A 20,668-nucleotide genomic window follows, 5' to 3' on the forward strand; every position below is an offset into this window, starting at 1 on the left:
CTAATTCAGCCTCCCAAACTGTTGGGATTACAGGCATGGTCCACCATGCCCAGCCATTTACACATTTTTCTAAAACTTATTTGCTCAAGACAAATCTGACAGGCTAAAGACCTCTCTTTCTCAAACTCTATTTTCAGAATTTTCCTCATTTCACCTCACCAAAGAAAGCCACACCTCCTAACAAATATTACAATGATGCAGTACAGACTACCAGGCCAAGAAACAAAGAAACATTTCCAAAACAGCTTCTCAGGAAATTCCTACCCCTAAAAAAGAAAAAAAAGGAAGACTATCTCTAGATGAAACAGAAAGGGGCTGTGCTTTATTTCATCCAGGAAACAAACTCTGGGAGTTCCCCATACCTTACTTACATGTTGAATAATTAGAGGTCAGAAGTGAGATGATTATATTGGATCATACTGTAACATTTATTTTAATTCATTCCTTATTGTGAGATGAAAGGTCTCAGAACAGTGTCTTTCTCTTTCTTTCTCAGAGATTTGACTCATTCTCTACAATGAACAGTCCTTAGAAGGAGCTGCTGACAACTTGCAAGTAGGCTTCACCAACCAGAGACCTATAGCAGCTGCTGAGATTTCTAGAATTGATGCAGAATTTTCCATCTGCTCTCCCAAATCTGATATGATATCACATCATAGCATCAATAGAGTATAATTGCACATTATTGTATACTCTGACAATATTGCTATTTTAATGCATGCATATGCACTAGATCAGACATTTATTTTTATTTTGTTGTATTAAATCAGTTCACTGTTGCCAAACAATAAGTTGGAACTGAAGCCAATAAATTATAAAGTAGTAGCAAAGAGTATATAGAATATTGTGCTGCTTCTTCAAGCAAAACAATTGATCTTCATGTTATTTCTACTATCTCTAATGGCAAGCAATAGAATCCCAGAGGAAGCATGAAATACTGTTTGGATTCCCATAATCCTTCCTAGTTTATTTACGATTCTCTCTTTTATCCTTCCTGCCTGCCCAGATGGTTTTACTCTTTGTTTCCCGAACTGAATTATGCTTACTTCCCTTAAGATGCTAAATACTTCAAAAGCTTCCCTCTTTAGTTCCATACAAACTGAAGTTATAAACTCTTACCTTTGCCGAATTATGCTGGGATTAGCTGTCACTAAATGACTTTTGGATCCAACATCTTTAGTGTATTCACTTGACAAGGGAGGAAGATTGCATCTAGAGACAAAAGAACAAACACATTGGAATGATTTGCATACTTTTAAATCAAGTCAGTTAAAAATGACACAAATAGGAACTTTAACTCTAGCTCAATTCACAAATAACTGTTTTTACCACCTTTCCCTTTGAATAGACATTAGATGACTAATTAACCATCAGCATCTTCAAAATGCTGTCAAAAAACTAGTGCTGTTTTAGAAGAAAGAAAATGTCAGCTACAGAGTTAAATGATCTAGTGAAGGGGAGAGACAATAAGTAGAATGTATTGGTTCCATTTAAAATATCTTTGGTATAATAAACTTTGAAATTAGGGCTCAGGAGGTAGAGAACACAAGACCTACAGTGTTCTCTGCATACCCCTAAGACCGAAGAAACACAGGAATTATATGTGCTCATGTTTTTCTTTCTTTTCTCAAAATGTAAATTATAATAGCATATTCAGGGCAATGTACTGTTCACCCAAATCAATGCATGTCTAATTTTTGTGTAGGCGGTCAATGCATAGGTTGATTATTGGTGAAGACATAATGACCTGTCATCCAAGGAGACACAGTGACTCTGCACCATTCTTGTTCAAATAGAAAGAGTACTGGTGCTATTCCTAGTGAGGAAAATAGTCACTCCCTCCCACCCGCAAAACACCACCCCAATTTTGATTGTTCTTCTTGGTCACAACATCTTAACAATGGTCTTCAATGGAAAATATAGCCAATTCAAATGCAAATCTCATGGCTTTCTTCCTGTGGGACATTAGACAAGTGAATTAATTTGCTGGGCCTTAGCTCCCCCATTACATAAAATGAAGACAATGACTTCTTTCTTGTTGGGTTCTTGTAAAGACTAAAAAAAGAAATGTATAAAAAGTCCCTACCTTCATGCCTTATACAGAGTAAGAGTCCAAAAATGTCTCAAATAAGATATACTATAGAAATATTAGTTATATATTTATGAAAATTCCAAAAGAGCCTATCTTTTCCACTAGGTTTTCTTCTAAGAATGTGTCCTAATTGCTCATCTCCACCCATATGCCTAAATTGACTCCTGCCACATCACAGCATCTATAACTTTCTATGACTTCAGCAAACCAAGCTTCATTTATATATAGATAAAGCTATCTTACAAATATCGAGATCTCTGCCAGCTACTAAAATTTCCTTTAAAATGTGCCCCAGGAGATGGAACCATCCATGCACCCAACTCAGCTGATCAGCTCAAGCTCCATGATTTTGTTTTTACCCTGTGACTCCTGCCACATCACAGAAATACATCAGTGTTGACTTAGAATATTCCTTTCATCGGCTCTTAGATAAGGATATACTGGTTCTTCTGAACTACCCACAGATCAGTTGGTCTGCCAGTTGGTGACCTGTGGCATGCTCAGGTCTAACACAGTGAGCATTGTGTCACAGAGCCCACTTCTGAGGCATCTCCAGTCTAGGGGTCACCCATACCCCATATGGTTTCCTGAGGATGTTCCCAAGGAGTGAGCTTATGGACTGACAAGCAGGCTGGGCAGGCATGGAACTGGCTGTGGTCTCGTGACTTAACTGTCCTTTGCAAGGATGAAGATAACTTCCGAGCTAAAACACGGACTAAAATTTGACCACAAGTCTCATAAAGCAGCTTTGATCTTGATTTCCCTCAGTAACATTTGAGAAGAAACCATTTCATACTAAAACTGTCAGCTCTGAATACTGCTGGGGGGGGGGGCTGCTAACCTGTTTTGCCATTATTAAACAAAACAAATTGGTTTTCATGAGTAAACACTTTGTTTTTCTGTGTGTTCCATGGCTCATAGGTCTGAATCCCTCCATCCCTCCTACCACAAAGTAAAAGCTCAAGAAAAACTGGAAGATATTGGTTATATCCTATAATAGAGGGAAATACTTAAAACAATAAAGATAATATTTTATAATTACATTTCTGGAAAATAATGACAATGCATTTTAGTGTAAATATCTGCCTGAAGTTCTTCTGCGCAAATATCTGACAATTTCCTCTATCTCTTTCCTTAGGCATGCACACTATAATTTTAGCTCCTCAATTGCTAAATTGATAATTACATAGATTTACATAAAAGGCACATTTAATATAGTTAAATTGTTTCTAATAAGGCATAACTGTGTAAAAGTGTTTCAAACTTTGCATTATCGTTTTTTGGCACAATTAACAGATATTAACAGCTAAAGTATCTTGGTAACAGTACTCCAATTACTAGAAAAGATATGATCACAGAACTAGTGGGAAATAAATATGAATTTGAATTGAGGAGTGGAAGTAGGTGAAGAACAGGCTTGGTGGAGAGGAAAACTTACATAAAAAAGCATAAAATCACTGTGAATTTTTTATATATATTTAAGTGCAAAACATGCATTTGAACATAATTCAAAATTATGTTTCCTTCACTGTCACCCTGAACCACCAGATTCTCCCCAAGATACAATCATTGTGACTTCTGTCTTGCAGATCTTCCAGATAAACTGAATTCACTAATATTCTTTTTTTCAAGTGCTGCTTTCAGTTATAGTGCAAATGTATACTTTGAGTAATGGGAAATTGATTTTTAACATTTTATTTTATTTTTTTTTTAAATGCCTTTATTTTATTTATTATTTTTATGTGGTGCTGAGGATCGAATCCAGTGCCTCACATATGGTAGGAAACGCTCTGCTACTGAGCCATAACCCCAGCCCCACAATTTGTGGCTTTCTTTTTTTTTTTTTAATATTTATTTATTTCTTTTTTTAGTTCTCGGCGGACACAACATCTTTGTTGGTATGTGGTGCTGAGGATCGAACCCGGGTCGCACGCATACCAGGCGAGCGCGCTACCGCTTGAGCCACATCCCCAGCCCGATTTTTAACATTTTAGAAGATGTGTTTGAAAATATCTAAGCACAGAAAATCATGCAAAAGTCATATCCTAGTCCTAAGAAATTTGTGTTGTAATCTGGTATAGCGCAGCTACAGGCAGGGTTTCTGGATTATATGCTCACTTTATCTACCCGTGCACCCAATAGTGTAGGATCTGACAAACTACGAGCTTTCTAATCCACATTTACTCACTAAGTGTTCAAATTTGAATACATGCTATTAGTAATTTTCTAAATGTGCCCCTAACATGTGCATTAAGCAAACATTTATTACAGTCAAGTAATAATTTATCAACATTTATCACTCCCATACTGTAAATCATAAATAAGGCTTTTAAAATTTCAAATGTGTTGTGAAAATAGCATGATTCTTGAAATTTAAAAAAAAAGCACATTATGCAGAGCTTCAGTTAGATGCTACCTTTTCTGGATCCTATTCAAGCCTCACCTCCCTCATCATTCTGTGAACATGATGCTTAATGCTGTGCCAGATGCACTAATCACAGGTACTCATTAATCCTGAACTTGAATATATCGACAGAACATTGCATACAAGGCTAACCTAATGTGGTTTATTTGGGATAAATAGGGCACCACTAGATTATCCCCTGGTCTTCTACATCTTAAGTTGAAAATACTAATCTTCCTAAGGGTAGTCACACACGCACATAGGCACACACGTGTACACATACACACGCACACACACAAGGAGAGTAAGGAATAGTAAATACATTTCTTGTTCTGCCTCTTTCTCCACTGTATAAAGACCACTTGAAGTCACTAAACTTCTCTTGAACCTGTGAGTTTAATACTATCTATTCCTCGTTTCTTACAGTGTTTGGAAAGAGCAAATAAGCTTATACATGAGAGCAATTTGAAAAGTTAAACTAAACTCTATAAACTCTGTTGCAATGATATTGTGTTCATGTAACCATAGATAAAATCAGAGTTGCTGCACAACAGGAAGCCTGGAGGAACTGCCACTCAGACCCCCACCCCCCGCCCCCAGACTGCAAAGCTGAGCCCCAGCAAAGGTAAATGATAAGTGGTAGGCCACTGACCTCGTCAAAGCAAGGGCCTGTCCTCCAACCCTTTGTGTTCTTTGCTGATTCTGTGGCCTCACCTAATGCCAAAGTATTGGAATGAGTACCTGCAAATACTCTGGCCTCTGTCCTTGTCCTCTCTCCATGCTCTCTAGGTGATTTTTCCACTCCTTTGGTTTAAATACCTCTCAGCCCCATCTATAACACAGTCCCTGCTTCTCAGGGCACTGCAGAAGCACTTGTTCTGCCCACAGTGGAATGGAGAGGATTCAGCCCAGAGCCACTCTTTCTCAGAGTCTCCCACTGCCCCTACTATGTGTCTGAATTCCTCTTATTACAGCAAGTACGCCTTCAGGATACAAGTCCATGAGAGAATTGATGAACATATTTCCAGATCTAGCTTGAGTTCCAATATGCAGTATGTGCTCAATGAACAGATTGTGCACTCAGTTAATGGAACTACTTCTTTATTTTTTTTCATTTTCCTATTGTTTATATTGCAAAAAGAAAAATCACAATGAAGAGGAAAACACAATCCTACACTGGAAAAAATATGCTAGGGCACCCCATGAAGGAAAGGTAGGTGTAGAAAGACCTCCCCACTCCAGCACAGGCTTCACCAAGTGAGAGGAAACGTCTTCCAAGGAGCCCAACGCTAATTCTCTCAGGGGAAATTTGGCCGCCCCTGAGTAAATCAACCTCTTAAAATTTAATTGTCTTTACTTTGCCCTACCTCACTTAGCTTGAGCTTAGAAGCAGGTTAGGGTTCTCTTAGCTGTCTTTTGCTGCTCCTAGACAGTTACTTATTTGTCCTTGAAAACAAATACAAACAAAAAATCTCCATCCTCCCTCTCTCAGCTTCCTGGCCTCTGTGTTGTTGGTGGTCCTCAGCCTTCCTGGCCTTTGGGTACCTGGTGCCTAGTCAATCTCATTTCAGTAAGACTCTAGGGTCCACCTGAAAGACTCCCCTGTGCAGTCTTAGGGTTCTTTCTCTTTCTTAGTAACAAACTGTCTTTTCCAACAATGTATCAAGTCAACCCCAGATAACCTCAACTCTGAAATCTTATACCCCAGGGACCCTTCTTTGACTTCACCTCCCACTCGCTCCTGGCTCTCAATGGCCCTGGCATTTGGCCTGTTTCCCTTCTCTTCCACATCTCAGAGCCCACTCCCTATCCTGCCCGGGCTTCAGGGTGTGCTGCTTCACAGGCTCTCCAGCCAGAGCCCTCCATGTTGCCACGCCCTGTCCTTCCTCCCTCTCACCAGATCATCTCAAACCTGCACCACGACATTCACTTTCCCTCTTGTCTTCGCTTCTACCCCAGCTGCCAAGCATGTCTGCTCAAACTCGCACCATGGTGCAGGTTGTTGGTGCACAACAGCCTGAAGGTCTGGTTGGATGTGTCTTAGCAATTCCTTACCACGTCCCTGCCTCCTGTTTTTCCACTGGAACTGATATGCATGTCGCCACTCTGCTCAGTCCCTTTAACAAGCCTTGTCCTGTTTGAAAGCTCCTCCCCTCCTCCTTTCTGATTTTCCTAGTCACTCACAGATCCAATCCTTCTTCAAATCCCACTTGCTCCTTTCAAATGCTTTTTGTGAAAAACTAAGAAGAAAGGGTGTAGAAGAAAGTGAATAAATTAAAATGTCTATTCATTCAGAGCTAGCTTTAGTGGAAGAGCAATTTTAAAAGTTTTAATTAGCCAAGTGCATAATCTAAAAGAAGACCTGAGTGTCTCTACGTATGAGCAGCAGAGTGGGTACCTCTGCCACCTGTGAGCCTTCTTGCTTTGGATTTCCTCAGGGCAGGTTTCCTCCATCCCCTCAGCTCTTCTAAACTCACTTGTATATGAGCTCAAGGGGACACTAAAGAGTGTGCTACAGCTGATTAATCACAAGTGACTAGTTTTGAAAGGCCCCAGGGCTTACGGGAGGGATGGGGGGGAAAGGAGAGAAGGCAGAGGCCGCGCTGTGGGTGCTCTCTCTTACCGCATGACAAAATTTGCTTCATCTATTTGACGGCCACAGCCACTCTTCTTCAGAATCCCACCATTTCCCACCACCGCGCATTTCTTCAATGGCAGCTGGAATGGGGTTGCCTAGCAACAGAAAACAAGGCGGGTTTTCACTGCAAAGAACACACAACTGCTCATAAAATCATTGTTTACAGCAGACCCTTGGGAGGAATTTGCATGAAGACTGAGTGGGGCAAAAAGAGCATGTGGAAAGAAAGATGCCAAGAAGTTTGTAAGGAGCAAACTAGCTGGTTCCTTTGAAATTAAGAAAGCAAAACAGAAAAACCTCCCCAAAGTGTATTTAAATATAACAACAATTTTTTTTCTTTCACATCTTGGCCAAACACATAGTAGAGGGTGTTTGCTACGGAAAATACAAAAATCTAAACTAAACACAGGATTATTCTGAAAGGCATTAAGCTATGAATAAACTCAAATGAATTCTATTCCATTTGACTGCAATTTCATTCATTTATACTATCAGCCATTCTCTCAACAAATGTTTCTGAGCATTTCCTATTTTAACTTTTGGGGACAGATACAATGTATAGAAGTCTCTGTCCTCAGGCTTCTGAACAGAGGACAGGAGGTGAGGAAGAGGTGAGGAGATTGTGAACTTTAAGTCGCAAACACTGTTGTGAGGCTGGGCTATTGCAAAAGAAAAACACACCAACTGCCAGGGGAGGGGCCCGGAGGAGTAAGGTGGCCCTTCTGCTCAGCAGACTTGATTGGGGGAAAGCTTCTCACTTGAGAAGAACCTAAAGAATAAATTGGATTTTTCCAAGTAGAGGAAGCAACATAAACAAAGGCATAAAAGTATTTTCTGGGAGCAAATGTTGTGTTTATAAGCAAATGAACACTGCACAGTTCTATCTAGAACTCAGGAGGCACTAAGGAGCAAGTGACTTGCATTGAGCCAGACAGCATGTGACTTTCTTTCTGCAAACATTGAACTGGACTGCAAAGAAAATTTTCAGTGTACCTGAGTGTTCCCTGAGGTGCTATTTATAGTACTAGAGAATATGGAAACCCAGCTACAGCTCTGAAAACAGAATGCATCATTTGGCCTCTTCTAGCTGGGTCAGCAAGAACTGCCAGGTACAAAATTTCCTGCTTGCTGAAACAAGGCACAGCAGGGGGAGTTCTTCGGGGGAAGACCTGACATATATATGTAACTGGTACAGAAAATAACTATATTGATAGTAAGCAGGCCACCGTGGATGAATAATATGGACTGTACCAAAAGAGCAAGTGGGATTAATACATGAAAATACATTAAGATGGTCTTGCATAGGCATAAAGTAATTAAACCATGAAGGAAAAACAAACAAACAAACAGGAGTCTCTGTGTCATCGATAGCTGAAGTGGGCACTTACTATGCATAAGATTTTATTCCGCTGATTTCTGTATGTAAGAGGAACAGCAAGAACTATGGAAATATTGTTGATAAAGTTGCTGTTATGGTTTAGATGTGAGGTATCCCCCAAAAGCTCATGTGTGAGACAATGCAAAAAAGTTTAGAGGTGAAATGACTGGGTTATGAGAGCCTTGGCCTAATCAGTGTATTGATCTACTGATAAAGATTAACTATGTAGTAACCATTGGCAGGTAGGGTATGGCTGAAGGAGGCGGGTCCCTCGGGCATCCCTTGGTGGTATATAGTTTGTGGTTGTTGAGTACAGCTCTCTCTCTCTCTCTCTCTCTCTGCTTCCTGGTGCAATGTCTTAAGCCACTTTTCTCCACCACACTCTTCTGCCATGATGTTCAGTCTCACTTTAGGTCCATAGCAATGGGGTCAACCATCGTCAGACTGAGACCTCCGAAACCATGAGCACTGAAATAAACTTCTCCACTAAAATTGCTCTTGTCAGGTCCTTTGGTCACAGCAACAATACTAACTAAAATAGACGCAGTACTTAAAGTACAATGCCTAGCATTTGCCAGCAGAGAGATAGGAACTCCCTGCATTACTATAGCAGAGATCAGTCCAGAGAGGAGGGACAGGCAAGGAACAGCATCCTATCAAATCCAAAATGATGCATGACATTTTTCTCAGTTACTCTTGAGAGGAGGGTTTAGAATCAACATTAAAAAAAACATTTATTTAGATCTATACTTGTTAATTGAATATTTACATATTTATTCTCAAGTTAGCTTGTTTGTCCCACAAAATAAGTATCTACTGTGTATCAACCACTGGTGAGTGACAGGCACACAAGTGGAAATCTATGTTCCCCAGAAGCTTGTATTCTAGTGGGAAAAACAGATAAGAAATAAAGAAACATAAGTCAAATGAATAATGTGTCAGACGGTGACAAGTGCTTTGCAGAGAAATAAGCACTGGCACAAGAGGCTCAGGAGATTCGAGAGAGGAAATGCAATTTGAATAGGGTGATGAGGGGAAGGTGCCCAGGAGGCCTGCAAGCGAATCCCTGCCAATGAGGAAACGCACCCAAATATCTGCAGGAAGCACTGGCACAAAGGCCTTGAAGGAGGGAACATTTTTGGGATGGGACAGGGAGAACAAGAAGCCTGCTGTGTCTGGAGAGGAGTCAGCTAGGGAGCCAAGTGGGAGAGGAGGTTAAAAGGCTAACTGGTAGGCAGCTGGGGGACAGATTCTGTAGCACTTCGTAGACTCTTATAAAAGCGTGGGTTTTTATTCTGAGAATTAAGTCTCTACAACAAAAAGTCAACATGGGGAGGGCAACATTACAGCATGTGTTGGAGCAATCGCTGTGTGTGCTGCTGTGTGAACAGGCTGTAGGTTGTCGTGGGCAGAAGGAGAGACCAGTTAGGAATTCCTTGTAATTCAAGCTTGAGACATTGGTGACCTGAATCAGGGTGACAGTATAAGAAGCAATCAAATTCTGGAGATACCCTGGAGGAAGAGCCAACTAGATTTGCTGACGTGGTAGGAACAGTGTTAAGAAAAAAAGAAAGGGACCGAGGATGATGCCAAGGGTTTTGGCTTCATCGACGGTAAGGATGGACTTGTCATTTCCTGAGACACAAAAGATCAAGGAGACGCATTACTGAGGGAGCAATTGGAGCTCAGTCTTAAAAACTCAAGTGTGCAAAGACACCTGAGTGTCACTGTCAAGTAAGCAAAGGAGCATGTGGCCAGGGAACTGGTCTTTTCTGGAGACAGAAGGTTGACGGTGATCAGTACAAGTATTTGAAGTCAGGAGACTAGCCAATGAGTGCAGACAGAAAAGAAAAGAGGTCTAAGAGAGGCTCAGACTTTAAAAAAAAAAAGTATCTCAAAAAGGGTTAGAGAAAAAATGCCTCAAATGCTGTTGGTAGATTAAGTATGATAACAGCTAAAAACTGTCACTGGACTTAGCAACGTAGATGTCACTGGTGACCTTGACAGGGACCTTGGTTTAACAGTAAGGACAAAAGTGTGATGTGAGTTCAGTGAGTTATACATGGGGTTTTTTTTTTTGCATAAATATTTAGATATAGTTTATTTGAAAAATGTGGGTTCATCTCATCCTCAACTAGTATTTAGATAGATTTACATTATTAAAATCCCCTTAAACTGTTGTTAAAGAGAGGTCCTTATATCTGGGTTTTCAGGCAAGAATCTGAGCCCAGATCAAGAATAGTAGCAACATGCACCTGGAGAAAAATACTGTCTCCTAACCTCCAAATGGCAGGATGAAGGGATCATGGGGCAGGTTCAAGCTCCTCCACCATCTGCTGCCTATCTCTGAAAGGAGGATAATACTGCGCAGGATTTTATGAGATTATGTGAGATAAGCCATGAAGCCGCTCATGAGTCATTGGCACAGTGGGCCACTTATCTTCCTTCTCTCTTCTCATTCCTTCCCACCTTCTAAAGACTTCATGGACTTGTTCAAGCTAAGAAATGCCTAGATTTCATGGGCTTTGATGCAATGAAGGAAAACAGTGATTTCTCTATCTTAACAATTAGAAATAATTTTATTAGCAGAAAATTTAACTATTACACCTGTTCACTATTAACAACACCTTCACCCCCAAAAGCCCTCCAACAAAAGTCCAGAGGTAACAATAAAAAGGCCATTTCTTCTTTCTAATAATATTTGCTTGCTCCTTCTTTATTTCATAAATCTCTAGCCCTTGAACAAATAGTTTCATTTTATTTCATTTAAGCAAATATTCTGAACACTCTTGGACATTGATAATACACCAGTGAACCATAATAGCACACCACAGCTTCCAGAAAGGAAACATTTAATTGGAAAAATGCTATGAATTTTTATCCAGCTAACTGATATAATACTATTATGCTCTATTTTAGACATAGAATACTCAACTTGGCAATGGTCCACACTCTCCAGAATGGTACCCTTTTTGGAGATCATATTACATAGGAAAAAAATTCGGTCATCCATTGCCACATGAATATTGTGATTTTGACAATGTTTTTATTATAACCATGTATGCTGTCCTCTCGAATTTATTTCCTTGTATCTATGTGAGAAAATGTCTACCAGATCAGAGAAGATAGTGTACATAACATTCCTGCAAAACTTGAAACTACTACTCTAAATGAAAGGATTGATTAGGATAGATTACATTAAGTAACTACAGTGATGAGCCAAACTTTTTTTCCAATTCTTATTCAGCCATTAACTCATCCTATGGATCTCTGTCCAAATTTTAGCACTTGTAAATGTTCTGTTAATGACCAGCTTCTTAATGACCATATTATATTAATCATAGGATTCAGATTCTAATTTAACAGGCCACTCAACCTCTCAGTGCTTCACTGGAAATCAGGTATGATAATAACCATCCCATTTATCTCCCAGTGTGATTATGAGAATTAAAATAGGGTAAAGACATTAAATGTCACAAGGTTGTGAAGTTGTATATAAATATGTATTATTACTACATTATTATATGCTAATAAAATTACATTATTTTGAAAGGAAAGTCATCTCATACTGCTAGACCACTATAATATGCAGCCTATGTGTTAAATATTTTCAATTTCAAAGATTTATATAGATTTTGAACCAAATAATATTTTTGATCTGGCCCTTTTGTAGATTTATCTACTCCTCCTATAAACCTATGAAATAAAAAATGAATATTTTTGTAAGAATCATTTATTAAACACTCTATATTTAAACACTCTGTATTTAAGATCAAATGACCAACAATTTGCTCAAAAAAATAAATAATTTAATTTAATCAAAGATTTTCCATCAAGCATCTGGTCTATTTTCAGCAGATACCTACAGTGGCATTTCTTTCTGTTGCAATAGATACATGAGTTAATCTCCATACTAGAAGAACAATCACAGGCCTCATCACTCCTAAAAATGAGCAGATTAACAAAGCTCAAAGTCTTGCTTCTGAGCTGTCCCTTTTTCTAATTATCTTCCACAGTGCTTCTTCTTAAATAGTCCTGATAACCAAACTCCCTTCTCATTCAACAATTATTTGTTGAGCATCTACTATAAGCCCACCATGGAAGCTGAAATGTGATGGTGAACAACATGGACAAGCACCCTACTCATGGAGCTCACATTCTAAGAGAAAAGAGTCTTACAAATGTGATGGGAAAGTACGGAGTGCTGTACGTGACATTTAAGCTAAGATTTGAAGTTTTGAGGCATGAGAAAAAAAGGCTGAGATTCTTTATTAGACAATCTTAGGAAGGTTAAAAAAAGCAAACAAAAATTTAAGACCTTCATGTTTTATAGCATGAATGAGGGTGAAAAGACTTGTTACAGGCTAGAAAACATTTTCAGAAACAAGCTGCAAACGCCAACTGTGAAAATATTCCTGGCTGAGGCTATGACTTCTGAGAGTATGTCTTTAAAATCTGAAGAATTTAAACCTTATTTTTTATGCCTGATATAAAACAGGATCAGAGCATCCCAGAATGGTTTTATAATTAAGTGAATGAAGCACTATTTACCAGAGTCACTGGCAAAACCACGGGCTTCACCTCCCTCCACACACAATCCACACAGGCAACAAGAAACCCAGGATCTGGACTCTATCTCACCCCAAACAGCAGAGCCATCACTGGGAACTCATTTGCTAGCACAGAGACCTTGTACCTACTTATCTTCCTCCCACAGACATAACTAGATGACCTGAATGATAATCACACTACCTCTACAAGATCCTGAGTTACCATCTTACGTCAATTGCTTTAGAGTTTGAGCAGATCTTGGAGGGAGGAGGGAAGCAGTAAATGAATGGAGGAAAAGAAAAATGTCAGCCACTTATTAGAGTATTGGATGATAACTGTTTTCACAGAAACACCATTTTATTAAGAGCACCTGTGATTATGAATTAAGTCATACCAGTCTTTGAGAGAGCTTACCTCTAAGTCATGCCTACAATTTAAATTTCAAAACTCAGCCTCATGCATGGATGTAAAATCAGAATCTAAGAATTAAAAAAAAAAAATACACATTCCACAGACGCACTTCAGAGAGAAGGGGGCAGTCATGTCCCTACATCCAAGTTATAAAAAATAACTAACCTCAAATCTAGGTTTCTTGGGAACATTAGGAATCCACAAAGTTTGGAATCCTGGAAGCAACCCACAAGGATCTTGAAAATAGTGGAGCTCTGTTGGAATTGACCTATACCATGGAGAGATGCAAGGAGGCTCTGAGGCTCCCGGGGTTTATGAGAGTTGAGTCGTAGTTTCAATTAAACATTATTAATGGGTGAAGAGCAGCCAAGTCAATGTCTTGAATTATTATCCAAAGTACATGTATGAGGACACGAATTGATGTGAGTATACTATGAATACAAACAGAGATATGAAAAATTGAGCTTTCTATATGTAATAAGAGTTGTAATGCATTCTGCTGTCATATATAAATATAAAAAAGAAAAAAAATCAAAAAATTACCTTAGCAGCAAATGTGTATTTGAAAAGCTCTCTTGCTTTTGAAGATGGCAACAAAACCATAAGCCAATTCATTCCGCTGTTTCAGTTTCAAAATAAAAGGAAACTGATATTAGAAAAAAAAAAAAAGATGGCAACAAAAGACCTCTTATTTTCAATGTAACACAGGATACACTGGATTACTGTGACACTCTTTTAGCCAGCAGAGTCCATGCTTATGTTCACACTTGACAATGCAAAGGAAAATGGCTGGGTTTTGGTGAGGTGGTTTTTGTTGTTCTTTGGTGGGGGGAGGGGGGTAGGTTGTTTGTCACCCTACTACTCTCCTACAGACGCTTTGCTCTTTGACAGGAAGGAGAAGCAAGTTGTCCTTATATAACTGCGTCTCTTAGCTAGAAAAATTTCCTACTCATTCAGTCATTAGAACACCATCAAGTGAGACTATTAGGAAGAATCAACGTTAGTATTAGATAAGAGCCTCAAATCACATCAGAAAAGCAGAGGTTTTTCCTTTGAAAGCCTTTAGAAAGACTCAGAAGGCTGCCACTACCATCTACCTAGCTATTAGTCACTGTGTCAAAATATATGCTTGCCCTTCTTGATGAAAAATCCCAAGTTCCTGTCTATAGGAACATCCGCACACACCTAATTGCACTCCAACCCATTCTTTCTGTGTACCCTCACCTATGGATCCATCCACATGGACTCCCACACATAATTATGCTTCACCCACACACATAATTTAATTTCTTGCCCATATGTTAATTATATCCTCAACTTAGGCATCTAAATACACTCCCCTGCCTCACATCTAATTATAGCCCCCCTCTTATGAACGTAATTACACCATTCAGCCACCCATCTAATTATGCCCTCCCTGACATATTTAATTGCACTGCCCTGCTCAAGGACCTAATTACATTCTAACCAGCACATCAATTAAGCCCCCAACTCTCCAATAATATTCCTCAGATGCTCATCTCCTTATCTCTGTACCCACTTTATTACTTCAGCTAAGGATTGGCAACTTCCCACAAGTGATCTCCTAAGAAGCGTGGCACCCAGCTAACCAGGAAAATAATAATGACAAGATACAGCTGAACCCAAAGCAGTTTCAGTACTTTCCCATAAATCACATGTATTTGCTTTTTCAGTCATTTAACGAGCCCCTCGGAAGTCCAAATTAAAATTTCAGCTGTTTTCTTACTTTGCATACATAAGCATTTTTATGATGAAAATATCTAGTAATTAGCTCGTTTATTTCAGAGAAAAAAATGTTTCTCATTACAGATATTTAGTTATTGAACCCTTATAAAGACATTACCCCAAACTTTCCCTGGGGATATATATTCATAAGCACTAATTTTAGAATATGTGCAGATCCCTACATTCAAGGACATTTAACTGTTATTCAATTCTATGAAAACAATTTTCCACAAAGTTTCTGCTACGACTTATATTCCCTACTCTACCAATAAAATTGTGATTTTAAAAAGATAAATTAGTAGTATTATGCTTTCTACCCAGGATGTATCTCTGGAAAATGATTTTTTGATGGTGAATATTTATATACTGGGTACTCTTTGTCTATTAAAATTTCTTATTTGATCCATTATAAAAAATTACTTACACATTCCAGAGAGTGTTTTGTGTATTTCATTTATGATTTGTTAATTCTGGATACAGCACCATAGAACATCATCTTATGCAGCTATTCAGCAGATTTATTAAACACTTCATAATCGATTCTCAGTTACCTGAAATTTGTTCCTGATACCCTCTCTGACTCATGAATGCCTACACTGTAACAGAGGTTGGCCACATTTCAAACCCCTCAAAAATGTTGGGGTTTTTTTCCATGGTAAGCAGGTAAGGAAGTATGACGGGCATGTGTATCATTCCAAAGGTAACAGCCAATCATTCTTTTTTTCTTTTTTTTTTTTTTTCTAATTCATTCTCAATACTGCAGCGGAAAATGGAAACAGCAGCAGGAAAGAGCAGAGTCTCTTGCTGTTGCTAGACCCTGTATGTGTACCTCCCTCACTGGAATTACCACAGAAAGATTCTTTTCCCTCTAAATATAGAAAGGGCATCTTCCTGTTGATGAGCATCGGACTGGAGCCTCCCTGCCTGCATCCAAATCCTGGATTTCATGTTTCCTCTATGACCATCAGCAAGTTACTTAACCTCAGTGTCTCAGGCTTCTTGTCTGTTTTAATGGTACCCCACTTCATACAGTTGTTTTGCATAATAAAGAGTTAAGTCTGGCACCAAGTAAGTGATCGATAATTTTTATTTTGACTTTTAATGAACCAGCATTTTCTCAGCAACACAAGCTAGAAATCATGGAGTCATCTGTGCTCAGGTCTCCAGACATCCCAACATCTACCTCTCCAGAGGCTCTTTGTATTCTTCCCTTCTTTCTACCTCCAGTGTACATCCAAAAAGAAAAACGACTTGTTACCTTCAGTTATTTATTACTTCTAGTTGACTTCTGATTCTTACCAATCACCAATCTTTCACTCATATCCCAATTCTTCTAATAGAAAGAATCAGTCGTACAAATCACCCTCCTAGTAAAAATTGTACCATGGGTCCCCCTGCCCACAGACAAAATGTTTGGAGTCTTCATTGAGTGAACCAGGACCCACCAACACCCTGAACTTCCTGTTCATTCTTTTTTGCCCCCACTTTATCTATGCATACACTCAACATTCCCTTTTTTTCCCCTATACTTTTTTTGTATTTACCTATGTTTCCTTGAACACAGCCTCAATTACTTGCCTCTCTACCTTTTATGAAGCTACTGCAAGGCCACCTCTTCCTATTTGCACTACTCTATTGTCTATCTACTGAATTCTTTTTCACTCTTAAGATCTGCAAAATGCTTGCAGGTACTGTGCCTAATAAGATCTCTTACAAGTTCATGAAAAACTCGACAACTGAAGCAGATCAGAAGCACATTAGAATTCATTTATGCTCAATGAGTCATGAGAATTATGTACAAAAACTGTACACAGTAGCTTGGAGATATATGTGGATTTGAATCAAATCACTTCTTCAATACTTCAGAGATTTTCAAATTTATGGTTGCTACTGTTGTCATTTTATTTTGAAATGGAAGCCTCTCTTGATATTTCTCAAACGTCAAGAAAAGCCCCATTAGAAAACAAAACATAGAAAACAAGACAAAGAATCCAGTATGTGGTAGAGATGGGTGTCCCTCCCTGACGCTTGGTCTTTTCCTTATTTCTGGAAGTAATAAATGACCCAAGGAATTCAATGGTACAAAAGCTCTCTAATCTATTGAGACTCTTCCCACTCCCACCCCTGAAATCGAGAACTAAACATATCAAGCAAATTTTCAATTAAGGGCATTTGGCAAGTATTTATTGAGTGTCGACCAATCACATACCAGTTACTCTATGAAGTATCGGGTCAAAAATCCTGACTTTCACTTCAGTGTTTTCTCCATAAAAAGGCAAGTGTAAATGAAGACATTTATTTTTTATTTCAACTGTAAATAGTGTGCAATCACTCAGTGATGCAGTGGCTGCCTAAACTGTTAATACAATTTAACTGATTGGGCACCAAAATTAGAAGGACTGGGATTGATTGCCTGCTAATTAACTGTTTGCCTTAAAAAAAAAAGAATACAAGCCCAAAGAGATGGTCTCAAGTATAAATTTATTTTATTCCATTAAATGATGAAGCAAACAAGGAGAGAACAGTTCTTTGGGGGAAAAAATGTTACTGCTGCTGATTCCAGCTTTATTTCCCCAACCGTATGAAAATATCTGTCATCTATTTTTGCTGAAAAACAGGGAAAAGTTGATTTCAGAACATCCCTTTATTCCCAGCATGGCTCCCTTAATTATCCCCGAGGGCTCCTGTAAGTGCCCAGTCAGCTGACATTTGAAGCCCCTGAACTAGGGTAGCCTCACTCTACCTGTCTGATCATCTTCTCCTCTGTTTCATAGTGTGGACCACATATATTGGACTAAGAATATAGATTAAAGATGTCCTACATACGAATGTGTGTAATTCTTATTCCCACTTCTAGCCAATCTCATCTTGTGGAATTGGAATTCACATCCTGGCTACCCCATAGAAAAACCTACAGCATTACTATCGGTCACACTAACTGGTGATTCAAGACACTTAGCATCTTGTACCACTTTACTTCCTATAGGTTTGTATACCTGCTATGATTTGGATATGGCTTAAGTGTATACCTCATACGTTTGTGTGTTTGAAGTCTGGTCCTTGGTGATGTTGGGAAGTGGGACCTTTAAGAGATGGAGTTTACTGGGAAGTGACTAAATTAATCCGAGACATTGCCTTGGAAGAGATCATACGACCCCAGTATCTTTCTGGCATTCTCACATATGAACTCCTACCCTGATGTGCTTAGGCCAAGAGAGCCCTCAGCAGAGCTGAGCCAACCATGCCCTCAAAAATTGTGAGCTAGCCAGGCATGGTAGGACACACCTGTAACCCCAGCTACTCAGGAGGCTGAGGCAGGAGGATCACAAGTTGAGGAAGGCTTGAGCAACTTCACACAAAATTAAAAATTTAAAAAGGCCTAGTGAGAGTAGAGTGCCCCTGGATTTAATTCTCAGTACTGCAAAAATGTGTGAGCTAAATATACCTCTGGTTTATAAAGTTATCCTGTCTAAGGTATTTCATTATAACAACAGAAAATAGACTAATAGAACACTCATCCTCTACAAATGAGAAATAACCCTCTTGAGGGTTTGAACCACTGCTTATAACTCTTACTACAGTAGACACATATATGTTTTTATTGATTAATTCATTGATTGATTCAACCCATCCCCAATTCACCTAGAGAAGTGCCATAATCTACCTAAGCAAATGGAGCAGAATTGTTCATGCTTTTAGACAACGGGCATAAAAGTTTAAAAACTTGCTGAATGACAGCTGAGTGAACTCATTCAATTTTTTTTGAGACTCTAGCACACAGGAGTTGAAAAATTAAATGCTACAGAATTCAGGAAAGTAGGAATGCAATAGGGAGTGCTGGAGAATGTAGTAAATGGAGGAAATGTGATCAAACTAAAAGGATCAGGAGTTACTCAGACCTTGTTGACAGGCATGGGACCTCAGGCTGCTAGTTACTCTTACTTCTTTTGCCAAGTAATACTAAAAATTCAAATATTAATATTAATTTTCTAGTTTTAAAATGTTGACATATATTTCAAATTATTTTTAACAACAACAACAACAACAAACAAACAAACAGAATCCATTTGAAGGGCTTATGTAGGCAGTTTGCACAGTCTGCTGTAGACCCAGGTGGGCCCTGGCAGACTTAGATTTATTCAAAGAGTAGGTGGTCAGAGATGATAAATCTTAAATTATTCAGAAAGCATAGGAAAATACATATTTCAGGGACTTTTAGCCAAAGATTGGGAAATACTTTGTTCTCCTTGCCAAGCTCAAATGAATTAATAGTTTCTTCTAAAGTAACTAGTTAAAAAATTTTTCAGGATACAAAGTGACAGGAAAAAAATCAAAAGGTCTCCCTAATATCTGTTTAGAACAACATTAATATTTAGATATTATCCACAGTGATTTCTCAGACCTCTCTCCTTTGCTGAGGCCTCTCATGTTTGTTTTGTAACCAAATTTCCCCATACTATTGCAATGTGTGTATTTGTTTCACAAGATATTATGGATTATCTCTCCATCATAACTTTAATATAAACACAGTATGCAACTGTACAGGTGACTCACAATTTAACCAATTCCTTAATGTTAAATGTCTTACATTGTCCTCAAATTTTTGCTGTAATAAACAACACTGTAGTAAACATCTTTGAGTTGTGATGGGTTCAATAAGGCAGGCATTGAGGGTAGGGAGGGAGGTCTCACTGTATTGTCTCCTTTGATGTGGACAACAAAGTTTGCTTAATTTTATGTAAATAACCCGGCAAAAATGTCTTCAACACCCCCTTTCAAAAGAGCTTACAATCACTCACTCATTCCAGATAGGATTTCTCTTGCTGCTACTTATCCAAAGCATCACCTTGAGCACTGATCCATTTGTTTCCTTGATATAAATCCACAGACATGGAATTAACTGGTCTGGTGATAATCACATATTTGAGGCTTTTAATTCACTCGGCTGAATTACACCAGAAAGACAGTACCAGGTGCCCTACACCAGTGTGCCAGCAAACACCTCTGCCTTAACTTCCTAACCTGGTTTCCTTGAAAAAGCATGGGTCACAACAGTAAAAATCAGCATCTAAGTATCCATTCACTTCCATAAGAAAAACTCAATGGGAACCTGTTTACATGCGATTTCCACTATTTGGGAACATCCCAGCACAGAGATTTCATTATGATGGAATGGTTTTTGTGGTATATTAACCTGATAGAATAGGCAGTGCCCCCTTCATGGTTAAATTCTCAGACTTTGGCTTTAACAGGTCTGAGTTCAAATTCTCGATTGGGATCACAGTGTGGAACCATTTCATTTAAGATCTCTAAGGGGGCAGAGGTTGTGGCTCAGTGGTAGAGCACTCACCTAGCACGTGCGAGGCCTTGGGTTCGATCCTCAGCACCACATAAAAATAAGGAGGCTGACTCTTAGTGGGGAAGGGAGGGGGGATCATGGGAGGAATA

The 20,668-nt window shown here is 38.9% G+C and overlaps 1 protein-coding gene across 1 annotated transcript in view; it reads right to left on the reverse strand.

Moving 5' to 3' along the window:
- The window catches only part of ST8SIA1 (ST8 alpha-N-acetyl-neuraminide alpha-2,8-sialyltransferase 1), a gene marked incomplete at its 3' end in the record, with an annotated part of 142,793 nt that overhangs the window by 52,460 nt on the left and 69,665 nt on the right, over positions 1-20,668 (reverse strand). The window contains exons 3-4 of the mRNA XM_081311250.1: positions 7,120-7,229; positions 1,120-1,212 (exon numbers count right to left, since the gene is read on the reverse strand). Of these exons, the coding sequence (XP_081167376.1) occupies positions 1,120-1,212; positions 7,120-7,229 (203 nt within the window). The remainder of the gene's footprint in view (positions 1-1,119; positions 1,213-7,119; positions 7,230-20,668) is intronic.

The sequence above is a fragment of the Spermophilus citellus genome (assembly GCF_964194105.1).
Source record: "Spermophilus citellus genome assembly, chromosome: 10".
NCBI classification, from domain to species: Eukaryota; Metazoa; Chordata; class Mammalia; order Rodentia; family Sciuridae; genus Spermophilus; species Spermophilus citellus.